Source organism: Vigna unguiculata, chromosome 5, assembly GCF_004118075.2.
Source record: "Vigna unguiculata cultivar IT97K-499-35 chromosome 5, ASM411807v1, whole genome shotgun sequence".
Classification (NCBI taxonomy): Eukaryota; Viridiplantae; Streptophyta; class Magnoliopsida; order Fabales; family Fabaceae; genus Vigna; species Vigna unguiculata.
Window position 1 is genome coordinate 35212780 of NC_040283.1, and position 12298 is coordinate 35225077.

The 12298-nt window shown below is 43.0% G+C and overlaps 1 protein-coding gene across 1 annotated transcript; it reads left to right on the plus strand.

The window, feature by feature from the left end:
- Window positions 1-3494: 3494 nt before the first annotated feature.
- On the plus strand, window positions 3495-4163 carry LOC114184656. Its single transcript, XM_028071972.1, has one exon. It carries the CDS (start codon window positions 3495-3497, stop codon window positions 4161-4163), a length of 669 nt encoding a protein of 222 aa, XP_027927773.1.
- The last annotated feature ends 8135 nt before the right edge of the window (window positions 4164-12298 follow it).

Sequence of the window (12298 nt, forward strand, 5' to 3'; positions counted from 1 at the left end):
TTATTTTTTATATTTTAAAATCTCATGTAATATTACTTTTTAGTTTTACAATGTTTATTATGCTGCGTCAAATTTTTTAAAAGGATTTAATTTAGAAAATTCTCAAAATTAATATTTTTTAACATTTGTATTCATTAATATTTGTGTGAAAAATGTTTTAGAAATTTTATGAAGTTCTAAAATATATTTCGTGAAGTAACGAATCAATAACTTTTTATATTTTTTAAGAATTTTCTAAAATAAATTCTCTTTAAAAAAGTTGACGCCGCATAATAAAGATTTTAAAACTAAAAAAAAATATTACATAAGATTTTAAAATAAAAATACGTTAGTACCAATATTTATATTTATTATACTAATTTCAATATTTAAGTTACTAAAAACTTTAATATAAATAAAAAATTATAAAAATGTTAGCTGTCACAAAATTTAATTTTTAAAAATAACTTCTGTAAAATCATAACATAAAAATAACGTTACATAGTAAAATTCATTCAAAATAAAATAAGATCTTGAATTAATTTATAATTTATTTCAATAAATTAATTATAAATATTATATATTTTTCTCAAAGAAAGATTAAAGAAAAAAATTAAGACAAAATAAAATAAATATTTCAATATGAAAGAGAAAAAATAGAACGTAAGACACAAAACACATAGGTCTAATTCTTATCCTAATATCAATATTTTATTTGAAGTATTTTGCTCTTTCAATCTACTATAATTTAATAATTAACTTAGTTAACTTTACATAAGTTTAGTTTCTTAAAACTGAACTATTTTATAATATAGTTCAATTTTTATTATGAATAGTTTAGTATATTTTAGTTTAATATAGTACAATTAACTATAGTTTAGTAAATTATGGCCAGCTCTACCTTAAAGTATTATTTAAAGTTTAAATCAATGAAAAAGAAAAGCATGGGTCTAAGTGACGGGACTAAACCCCTCTGCTTATTAATTTCCATATAAGAAGAAAGAAAATTTCACGCGTCTGATAAGTTGAGTTAGAAATTAATGTAAAATGTTAAATTTAAACGTGTAGCTTAGCGTCGGTAAAATCGACGCAAATTTAAATTAAATTTTGAAATTTAAATGATATGCCATGATGAGTCGTATGAGAGGTAAACTAATTTATTAAAAAAAATCATATTTATTATGTATATTGTAAGGCCCAGTTTTCTGTTGCCTTATTTTTGTAAGGGTTGCCCCAAATCGAATGGGCCCAAGGGCTGGCCCAAAACGAATTCAGACCCTAAGACTACCTTAACCCTAACACTCTTTCTCACTTTCAGAAAATTGTTCCTTGTCCTAAGAGCCACAACCGTCTCTCAATCTCTGCTAGGGTTTGGTACCACCGTAGGCACGCAAGTTCGAACTAGTTCTTTCTTCTCTACGTAAGTGCTCCCTCATCTGTGCTTGTATTTCTGCTACTGTTACTTTGGGTAACTTATATCCCCGCTATTTCTTATTTTTTTCCAGCTCCTTAAGTCGTCCCTTGAGTTGTCGCGTCCCGCTATTTAGAGTTGAGGTCCTGTGCTAGCCATTTCCAGGTAGGGAAGCTATGACTTACTCATGTATTTTGTTTTTCCCTGTTGTTCAGCTGTTATTTTAAGATTATGTGGTTGGTGTGATGTTATGAAAGCTTGGAACGTTTTAGCATGTTGGTTTGGACTGGTATGCATGGCTGTTGCAGGAAAATAGTGGCGAGATTTGATAATCTCGCCCAAGCGAGCCTGTCTCGCCTAGGCGAGATGGGCAAAGACTCGCAAAAACTATTTTCACGCGAGGGGTCGCTCAGGCGACCAGCTCAGTTTTTGAGCGAGCGAGCGTCTCGCCTAAGCGAGAATGCGTGGAGGCTGTTGTTTCTGTGTGTCGAGCTCTCGCCTAGGCGAAGGGAGCTCGCTTGAGCGAGAGACCCTATCGCTTCAGCGAGACCCTTCAGCATGAGCGAAGAGCTGGGCGAGAGTGCATTCTGGTGTGGTGTTTTTTTCTACTCTTGGATGTTTGGCTTGTATATGAGTGAATTATTATATAATGGCCTGAAGGGAAATGAATATGCATACTTGGAAGGGTGTATAGGTTGTGAATGATGAACTTGAATGAATTTGGCATGTTAAAATCATGAAATGGTTGGTTATGAAAGTGGCATTATAATGGGATGAGCTGAGATTCAGTATTCATGGATGGAGTATGATGAGTTGGTATGGGTTTAATCTGAAACATGAGAAGGATTGATAACAAAGGTCGACATAATATTTGTACATGCATGATAAAATCTTTACTGATTGTTTGGGTATGATTGGTCCGCATCAGTGCGTAATTCCTTGAAATCTCTAGGTGAGATTTCAGGGTCGTGTTTCATTGGTCGGGACGTAATTACATGACCCCTGTTAGTGGGTGTCCATGGTGGTGCCCCATCTATATAGTCTGGTAAGGATTCAAGGTAAGGTTGCATCCTGACACTCTAAGGAGTCAGTTAGTCTCACTTAGAGCGGATTGACTCTTGTGGTGAGAGTAGCAGGAGGCATTAAACTCATTAAGGGCTAACCTTGTGTGTGAGGAAGTTGATTCATTGTAACACTTGTAACACACAGCTCGGGGGTGAGCAGCTCGGGGGTGAGCAGAGGTATCCACCCCAAGTGCAAGCATCCGCTGAATCAGACTAGATTGTGTGTATCCAGATGAGTCAAGTTGATTCTTAGTGTATTGGTTTGAGAGTCATAACATGCTTGGGTGTTGTATGTTCTGTTTACTGCGAAAATGTATCAGATTGCATGATGATATTATTTTGTGCTCTAGCTTACCCTATTTTTTGTGGTTGTATGTTCTGTGGTGTGGTCTTTTCTTTTGCAATGATCATCAACTTGTTGATGTGAGCAGAGGTGAGAACTCCCCGAACTAATCAGGGTGATGGAGGTTCCGCTGCTTAGTCCGCTCGAACTAGATTTGAAACTTTATGGGCTTTCTTTCTGGGCTATGGCCCATGTACTAGTCTATATTTTAATTTCCTATGTTGACTCTGTTGCACTTTGTATTTGTTTTAGTTTTGGGCATCGTGGTGTGCTTGGGATATTGTAGGGGTTGTGTTCAAGACCCCTGAACTGCGCTACTATACTATTTGTGTGTGACGTTTCTTTTAATTATGCTTATCAATTAAATGAAATGTTACATTTATGGTATTAGAGCGGTCATTCCTTAAGTCTGTGGACTTGGATGTCCGCTTAGCTTTCTCTATGTCTTCTGAGTGTTCTTAGTTCAATTTTTGCCTTATCAAGCCTAACCAAGTGATTTTCTGTGTGCCAGTGAACTGTGGCACCTCCTCGTAGGACTCAACAATCGTCTCAGGGCGATGTACCCGATATCGCCAGGGCAATAGAGGCGATGGTAGCTGCCATGACTCAGCAAAGCACAACTATGATGCAACAACACGAGGCGTCTATGTAACGACAAGCGACGTCGCTTGAGCAGCAGTAGTTGGTGATGCAGCAGATGGAGGCTGCAAGGGTGGTCGTTGAGGATGCTCACCGACAGCATATGGAGGCCCTCCGCCAGCTGGAGGAGAACAGGACTACTGCACCCGCCTTTGGTCCTGAGCCACGACGTGCAGTCAGGGAGTGGAGCCTGGAGGACTTTTTGAAACACCACCCAGTGAAATTCGACGGGAAGGCATGCCCTGATGCCGCAGACCAGTGGCTGAAGGACCTTGAGAGAATCTTTTACGCAAAGATGTGCCCTGCGAAGAATAGACTAGCTTTTATCGTGTACATGCTTACAAGAGAGGCGGAGCATTGGTGGATTAGCATGAAATTCATCATGGAGGAAATGGGAGAGCCATTGACTTGGGAGGCTTTCAGGGGGAGGTTCCTCTCGGAGTATTTCCCCAACAGCGTGAGGTATGCCAAGGAGGTGGAATTCCTCCAGTTGACTCAGGGAGGGAAATCAGTGACCAAGTATGCTGAGAAGTTCAAGCACCTCAGCCGCTTCTACACACTACCCCTGGATGAAGAGTGGAGATGCCACAAGTTTGAGAATGGTCTATGCGGTGATATTCGCTTGATGGTGGCACCCTTTTCCATCAAGGACTTTACCACTTTGGTGGAGAAGGCCAGAGTGATGGAGAAGATGAAACGTGAGGTTGAAAGACAGTGCCCACAATAGCCACAACAACCACAAAGGATTAGTGGACTATCTGGGTCCAAACCCGGACATGAGGAGCGAAGGAGGCCATATGATAGACCTCACCACTAGCCTCAGGGGTTTAGGAGTTTCCCTCCCCAACAGGGCCGAGTACAACGTTATATATGTGGAGGCCCTCATCTGAGGAACGTCTGCCCGCGTATGGAGGGTTACCGCTGGTGCAACAACTGTGGCAAGGAAGGCCACTTCGGGAAAAACTGTCCCACCATTGCCAGGACAGCGACACACCCTCCTATTCAGACGCCCCACCAGCATCAGCGGAGAGATAGAGGCAACAGACCTCAGGCGACAGGCAAAGTCTACACTATGTCAGGAGTAGAGGCTGCAAGCTCAAGTAACCTTGTTATGGGTTATTGTGTGATTTCTGGGATGAGATGTTGTGTGTTGTATGATTCTGGAGCGACGCACTCCTTTGTGTCAAATGCTTGTGTGGAACGTTTGGGTCTGCTGGTTTGCGAGCTGTAGTGTGAGCTTGTGGTGTCTACCCCGGCATCGGGTTTGGTCAGGACGTCGTCCTTGTGTGCTAAGTGTCCAGTTGAGGTAGAGGGACGCAGGTACAAGGTGAATTTGATCTGCCTACCTCTACAAGAGTTGGAGGTGATCTTGGGGATGGATTGGCTCTCTGCCGATCACATTCTTATAGATTGTCGGGAGAAGAAACTGCTTTTCCCTAACTCAGAAGAGCCTGAGTTGTTAACATCTCAAGGGATTTTGAAGGAACTACAAGAGGGTGTGCATCGGTACATAATCATCACACACCTTGAGGTGGAGAAAGAGGAGACGACGTCAGTTATACCGATCGTGCATGATTTTGAGGATGTATTCCCGGATGAGGTGCCAGGGTTGCCTCCCCACAGAGAGGTGGAATTCTTTATTGATCTGGTACCAGGAACAGGTCCGCTATCCATGGCCCCATATCGCATGGCTCCGGCAGAGTTGGTGGAACTCAAGAAACAAATAGAGGAGTTGATGGAGAAGCAGTTTATCCGACCCAGCACTTCGCCCTAGGGAGCACCAGTGCTGTTGGTGAAGAAGGATGGGAGTTCACGCTTGTGTGTGGACTACAGACAACTGAACAAAATGACGATCAAGAAAAAGTATTCGCTCCCAAAAATTGACGACCTGATGGATCAGTTGCATGCTCATCAGTATTCTCGAAGACAGATCTGCGATCGGGTTACCATTAGATTTTAGTGAAGGCAGATGATGTATAGAAGACAGCCTTCAGGTCCTGGTATGGGCACTACGAGTATGTGGTTATGCCCTTCAGTGTGACCAATGCTCCGGCAGTGTTCATGGACTACATGAACCGGATCTTTAGACCGTTCCTAGATAAGTTTGTAGTAGTCTTCATTGATGACATCCTTATCTATTCTAAGACTCGGGAGGAACATGCAGAACACTTGAGGTTGGTGCTCGGTGTCTTGAGGGAGAAGCAACTTTATGCCAAGCTGTCTAAGTGTGAATTCTGGATGGACGAGGTGCAATTTCTGGGCCATGTGATATCTGCCAAGGTATAGCGGTGGATCCGACAAAGGTCGAGGCAGTGGTTAGGTGGGAAAGTTCCAAGTCAGCAACAGAGATCAGGAGCTTCATGGGTTTAGTAGGCTACTATAGGAGATTCATTGAGGGATTCTCCAAGATAGTGGCGCCCCTGACGCAACTCACACGGAAGGACCAACCGTTCACCTCGACTGATAAGTGTGAGGAAAGTTTCCAGGAGCTGAAGAGGAGATTGACCAACGCACCGATACAAGTGATCCCTGATGTGGGGAAGCCTTTTGAGGTCTACTGTGACGCATCCCATCTTGGGCTTGGTTGTGTGTTAATGCAGGAAAAGAAGGCAATGGCCTATGCCTCAAGGCAACTTAAAGTTCATGAGAGAAACTATCCCACTCATGACCTAGAGTTGACGGCCATAGTGTTTGCTTTGAAAATCTAGAGGCACTACCTTTATGGTGCACAGTTTCGGGTGTTCAGCGACCACAAAAGTCTTAAGTACATGTTTGATCAGAAGGAGCTGAACATAAGGCAGAGGAGGTGGATGGAATTCCTGAAGGATTATGATTTCGAGCTGCTATATCATCTAGGGAAGGCAAATATGGTAGCAGATGCCTTGAGCAGGAAGACGGTGCATATTGCACACCTAATGATTAAGGAAGTGGAGCTGCTAGAGCAGTTCAGGGATATGAAGCTGCAAGTGGAATTGGGATCTGAGTTCATTAGATGTAGTACCTTGACTATATCTAATGACTTCTTGAGTTCAGTGAGGGAGAGATAGTTGTTGGATGCTAGTCTGAACAGGGTCAGAGAACAGCTTGGGACAGATGAGGCAAAGGATTTTGCTTTGGGTAATGATGGCATATTGCGGTTCCAGAGTAGAGTGTGTATACCTGATGATACTGAGGTAAAACGGTTAATCCTTGAGGAAGGGCATAAGAGTCGTCTTAGCTTGTATCTTGGAATGACTAAGATGTACCAAGATCTCAAGGAATCCTTCTGGTGGCAAGGAATGAAGAAGGATGTTGCACAATTGGTATTCGCTTGTCTAACCTGTCAGAAGGCAAATGTGGAGCATCAGAGACCCGGTGGGATTGTACAGCCCTTGAAGATACCAGTGTGGAAATGGGACAGCATCTCGAAGGACTTTGTGACCCATTTGCCACGAACTTTTAGAGGGCATGACACCATCTGGGTGATAGTGAATCGATTGACCAAGAGTGCTCATTTCTTGGCGATGAACTTAAGGATGTCCATGGCAAAGTTGGCTCAATTGTACATTAAGGAGATCGTAAGGCTGCATGGAGTACCTTCGAGCATTGTATCAGACAGGGATCCACAGTTTACGTCCCGGTTATGGCAAACCTTACAAGCGGCTTTGGGGACCAAGTTGACTATAAGCTTAGCCGACCATCCCCAAACCGATGGTTAGTCCGAAAGGACCATCCAGTCACTTGAGGACTTATTACGAACATGTATATTGGATCACTTGGGAGCTTAGGATGAGGCCTTACCCTTGATTGAGTTTACCTACAACAACAGCTTTTATGCGAGCATTGGCATGACGTCATACGAGGCTATATACGGCAGGAAGTGTAGGACTCCCCTATGTTGGTATCAGGATGGGGAAGCAGTACTAGTCAGACTAGAATTATTAGAACAAACTACTGAGAAAGTCAGAATGGTGAGAGATAGGATGTAGGCCTCTCTGAGTAGGCAGAAGGCCTATGCAGACCGCATGAGGAGGCCTTGGGAATTTGCAGCGGGTGATCATGTGTTCTTGAGGGTGACCTGAACCACTGGCGTGGGAAGGGCCCTCCGCTCAAGAAAGCTTTCGCCCAAGTTTCTTGGTCCTTATCAGATCTCTAAGAGGATTGGGCCAGTGGCATATGAGATAGCTTTGCCTCCTCAGTTGGCAAACCTTAATCCGGTGTTCCACGTCTTACAGCTGAGGAAGTATGTGTTCGATCTGGCTCATGTGTTGGAGGTTGATGATATAAAATTAGAGAGGACTTCACCGTGGAAGTACCACCCATCGCCTTAGAAGAGAGTCGCGTTGAGGAATGTCGAGGAAACCCCGTTAGTCTAGTTAAGGTAATCTGGGATCGGAGAACCAGCGACTCTACTTGGGAGTTGGAGGAGGATATGAGGAAATCACACCCACATCTTTTTACCTGGTAAGTTTTCATTTTCGAGGACGAAAATATTCTTGTTGGAGAGAATGTAAGGCCTAATTTTCTGCTACCTTATTTTTGTAAGGGCTGCCCCAAATCGAATGGGCCCAAGGGCTGGCCCAAAAAGAATTCAGACCCTAAGAAGGCCCTAACCCTAACACCGTTTCTCACTTTCAGAAAGTTGTTCCTTGTCCTAAGAGCCACATTCGTCTCTCAATCTCTGCTAGGGTTTGGTACCACCGTAGGCACGCAAGTTCGAACTAGTTCTTTCTTCTCTACGTAAGTGCTCCCTCATCCGTGCTTGTATTTCTGCTACTATTACTCTGGGTAACTTATATCTCCGCTATTTCTTTTTTTTCCAGCTCCTTAAGTCGTCCCTTGAGCTGTCGTGTCCCACTGTTTAGAGTCGAGGTCTTGTGCTAGCCATTTCCAGGTAGGGAAGCTATGGCTTACTCATGTATTTCGTTTTTCCCTGTTGTTAAATTTTTATTTTAAGATTATGTGGTTTGTGTGATGTTATGAAAGCTTGGAACGTTTTAGCATCTTGGTTTGGACTGGTATGCATAGCTATTGTAGGAAAACTGTGGCGAGATCTGATAATCTCGCCCAAGCGAGCCTGTCTCGCCTAGGTGAGATGGCCAGAGACTCGCCCATACTATTTTCACGCCAGGGGTCGCTCAGGTGACCAGCTCAATTGCTCAAGCGAGGAGAGGCACGCCTAAGCGAGAATGCGTGGAGGTTGTTGTTTCTGTGTGTCGAGCTCTCGCCTAGGCGAAGGGAGCTCGCTTGAGCGAGAGACCCTATCGCTTGAGCGAGACCCTTCAGCCTGAGCGAAGAGCTAGGCGAGAGTGCGTTCTGGTGTGGTGTTTTTTCTACTCTTGGATGTTTGGCATGTATATGAGTGAATTATTATATAATGGCCTGAAGGGAAATGAATACGCATGCTTAGAAGGGTGTATGGGTTGTGAATGATGAACTTGAATGAATTTGGCATGTTAAAATCATGAAGTGGTTGGTTATGAAAGTGGCATGATAATGGGATGAGCTGAGATTCAGTATTCATGGATGGAGTATGATGAGGTGGTATGGGTTTAATCTGAAACATGAGAAGGATTGATAACAAAGGTCGACATAATATTTGTACATGCATGATAAAATCTTTATTGATTGTTTGGGTATGATTGGTTTGCATCAGTGCGTAATTCCTTAAAATCTCTAGGTGAGATTTCAAGGTCGTGCTTCAATGGTCGGGACGTAATTCCATGGCCCCTGTTAGTGGGTGTCCATGGTGGTGCCCCATCTATATAGTCTAGTAAGGATTCAAGGTAAGGTTGGATCCTGACACTCTAAGGATTCAATTAGTCTCACTTAGAACGGACTGACTCCTGTGGTGAGAGAGCAGGAGGCCTGAAACTCATTAAGCGCTAACCTTGTGTGTGAGGAAATTGATTCATTGTAACACTTGTAACACACAACTCGGGGGTGAGGAGAGGTGTCCACCATAAGTGCAAGCATCCACTGAATCTGACCAGATTGTATGTATCCGGATGAGTCGAGTTGAGTCTTAGTGTATTGGTTTGAGAGTCATAGCATGCTTGGGTGTTGTATGTTCTGTTGACTGCGAAAGTGTATCAGATTGCATGATGATATTATTTTGTGCTCTAGCTTACCCTACTTTTTGTGGTTGTATATTTTGTGGTGTGGTCTTTTCTTTTGCAATGATCATCAACTTGTTGATGTGAGCAGAGGTGAGAACTCCCCGAACTAATCAGGGTGATGGAGGTTCCGCTGCTTAGTCCGCTCGAACTAGATTTGAAACTTTATGGGCTTTCTTTCTGGGTGTGACCAACGCTTAAAGTAAGAGTTTTTTTATCTGGAAAGCTGATTTGTACCATGAAGTCAGGTATAATATTTAAGTTTTCCTTCATACACTTTACTAATTTCATTTTTCACTTTACCATTTTCACTCACGTTCACATTTCTCTCACTCTTCTCCCGTTCTCTACTGCTTAACTTTTGCAAATCTCTTCTCATGTTGTCGACACTACTGCGATCGAGGAGAAGAATCGCGTCAGAGGTTCCACTATATAGTGCCGCGTTGAGCTTGAACTTTGGGTAGGGAATTTTTCGTCTCAAACCCTATGTTTTTTGGTTGGTATGGTCAATGGTTGTTGACAAAAAAGGGTGTTTCTATGCTTTTGTTGTCAAGGTGAGTATTCGTTGAAGGTGAAAATGTGAAGAGCTGTGAAGCTGTCCATTTAATGTTAGTCGCCATTGTGGCTCAAAGAAATAAGTTATGTTGTTTATGCTTATTTGGAAGTGTATTTCAATTTAAAAATACTTTCATTAATGTTTTTGTTGTTGAATGGTGCCTACGGTAGTTTCTTAGAATGAGTTATGATAGTATGCATATGCTAAGTCTTAAAACTAGTGTTGAAACGGATGTTGTATACATGCTCATTAAGCATTCCTCGTTTGTCAATGACAATGGTAGTCCCTTACACCTAGCCCAAATGATCTTGTTCTTTGTTGCTTGGCGAATGTATGTTGTTGTCAAAGACCCTATTCCACCTATAATAGTGTTGTCTTCTATTGAGTCTATGAGATCATAGTTGTTTAGTCTTCCCACCATACTCCTATTTAGCCGCTCTATTTCAATTTTGGTTCTGTTGAATGTTGTAACATCCCGGTAGGATATTACTTACAATAAAATAAAAATAAAATAAAATAAACAGGCAGAAATAAATACATCATTTATTAAAAAAACCATTTCCCAAAAACACGGGAAAATTCAAAACCTTTAAATTTAATTTCCAACATAAATAAATAAAGTATTAATAATATACTCAAATCCTCCTATTAAAAATTTATTGTTCAAAACCATAATGAAATTACAGAAAGTTATTTAAAAATGCTTTATAAGCAATCCCAAGATCTATCACTAGTGCAAAATTCCCATTTTACCTCGCCTTATATGCCTCAGTTGGCCAGAAACCGAAGCATATAATGGCGCGGTGGCATTTTTGCAATTAGAGCCAAGTTTTAGGCCTCGGTTCTCCAAATACCCGAAGCCAAAGAGGGGTATAGGCCCCGGTTCGCTCAAAATCGGTGCCAAAGAGGGGTATAGGCCTCGGTCTAGTAGGACCCAAAGCCAAAAAGTTGCTGGAAGTCAAGGGTATAGGCCTTAGTCCAAGGAGACCCGGTGCCAAAAGGGGGTCAATGGCTTCAGTTCCTCTAACAACCGAAGCCATACTCTTTATTTAGGGTTCAAAATTTGGGAACCCTTTTTCCTCCCCGCACTAGCACCTCTCTCTCTCTCCGCGAGCACGAGCCCTCCCCAAAATCTCTCACAAAGTTTTCTGGCGATGGAGTGGAACCCTCAGACTCTGTAATTCCTATCAGAATGCTTTCTCCACATGTTGTCACCGGCGCCCGAGCCTCGCCGTCGCGTCGAATCCTCCCTCGTCGACGCTTGGTCGCGGAGACCTCCGTGGACGAGCAGATCAAAGCGGCTTCCGCATCGGCGACTTCCAACGCGATGGCGCGCACGCCGAGGTCGTGCTTGGCGGCGAAGGAGAGGCAAGTGGTAGCATCGAAGGTTGGAATGGCGGCAGTGGCGGTGGCACCGGCGGAGATGGAGGGAGAGAAAGTCGCGGAGACCTCCAACGGGAACGTTTCTGAGAGTTCCACCTCGGGTCCAGTATCGCTTGCAGGCTTTGCAGAAGTGCCTGGGCTGTGACAAACTATAGTTGTTGTAGTAGCAGAACTTGGTGTTTGAAGAGTCGCAGCGAGGGCACTTGAGGGCTTGTTGCTGCTGGTGAAGAAGATCTTGGGTTGTTCTACTCTCCTGCAGTTTGTGTTTTGGTTTGAATGCAGGGTGATCAAGCACGCGGGGCTATCTCTTTCATTCAGAACATCAATGGGATGAATCAATGAATCAAACTGATGCACTATACCAGAACCAGGGGGAACAACAAGCATATTACGGAATGCAGTTGACCCCCATTTAAGAAAAACAAATCTCTCCTTGTTTCTCTGGAATTCAAGCTCCATATTGGCCTGCACTGCATTTTCTGATCTTGTAACATCAACTTGAACTGAATGATCAATGACAAGATCAACAGGAACCTGTCCCTAATTATACCTAGGAAGTCAGAATAACTTCTAACAAACATAAAACATAAGGAAACGATGTCTAATACAGTGTTATTTCTTTCAAATTCTAGAGCGTCAGAAAACACCTTTGGCCTCGGTCCTAATTGACCCGAGGCAGAAAGCTATGTATATGGCACCGGTTTCAAAACAACCGAGGCATAAAATTGGGTCTATGGCTTCGGGTGATAACCGAGGCCAAAAGGTGTACCTTTTGGCCTCGCCCCAATATGCCTCGGTTCTAGACCCGAGGCAAAATGTGGAAAATAA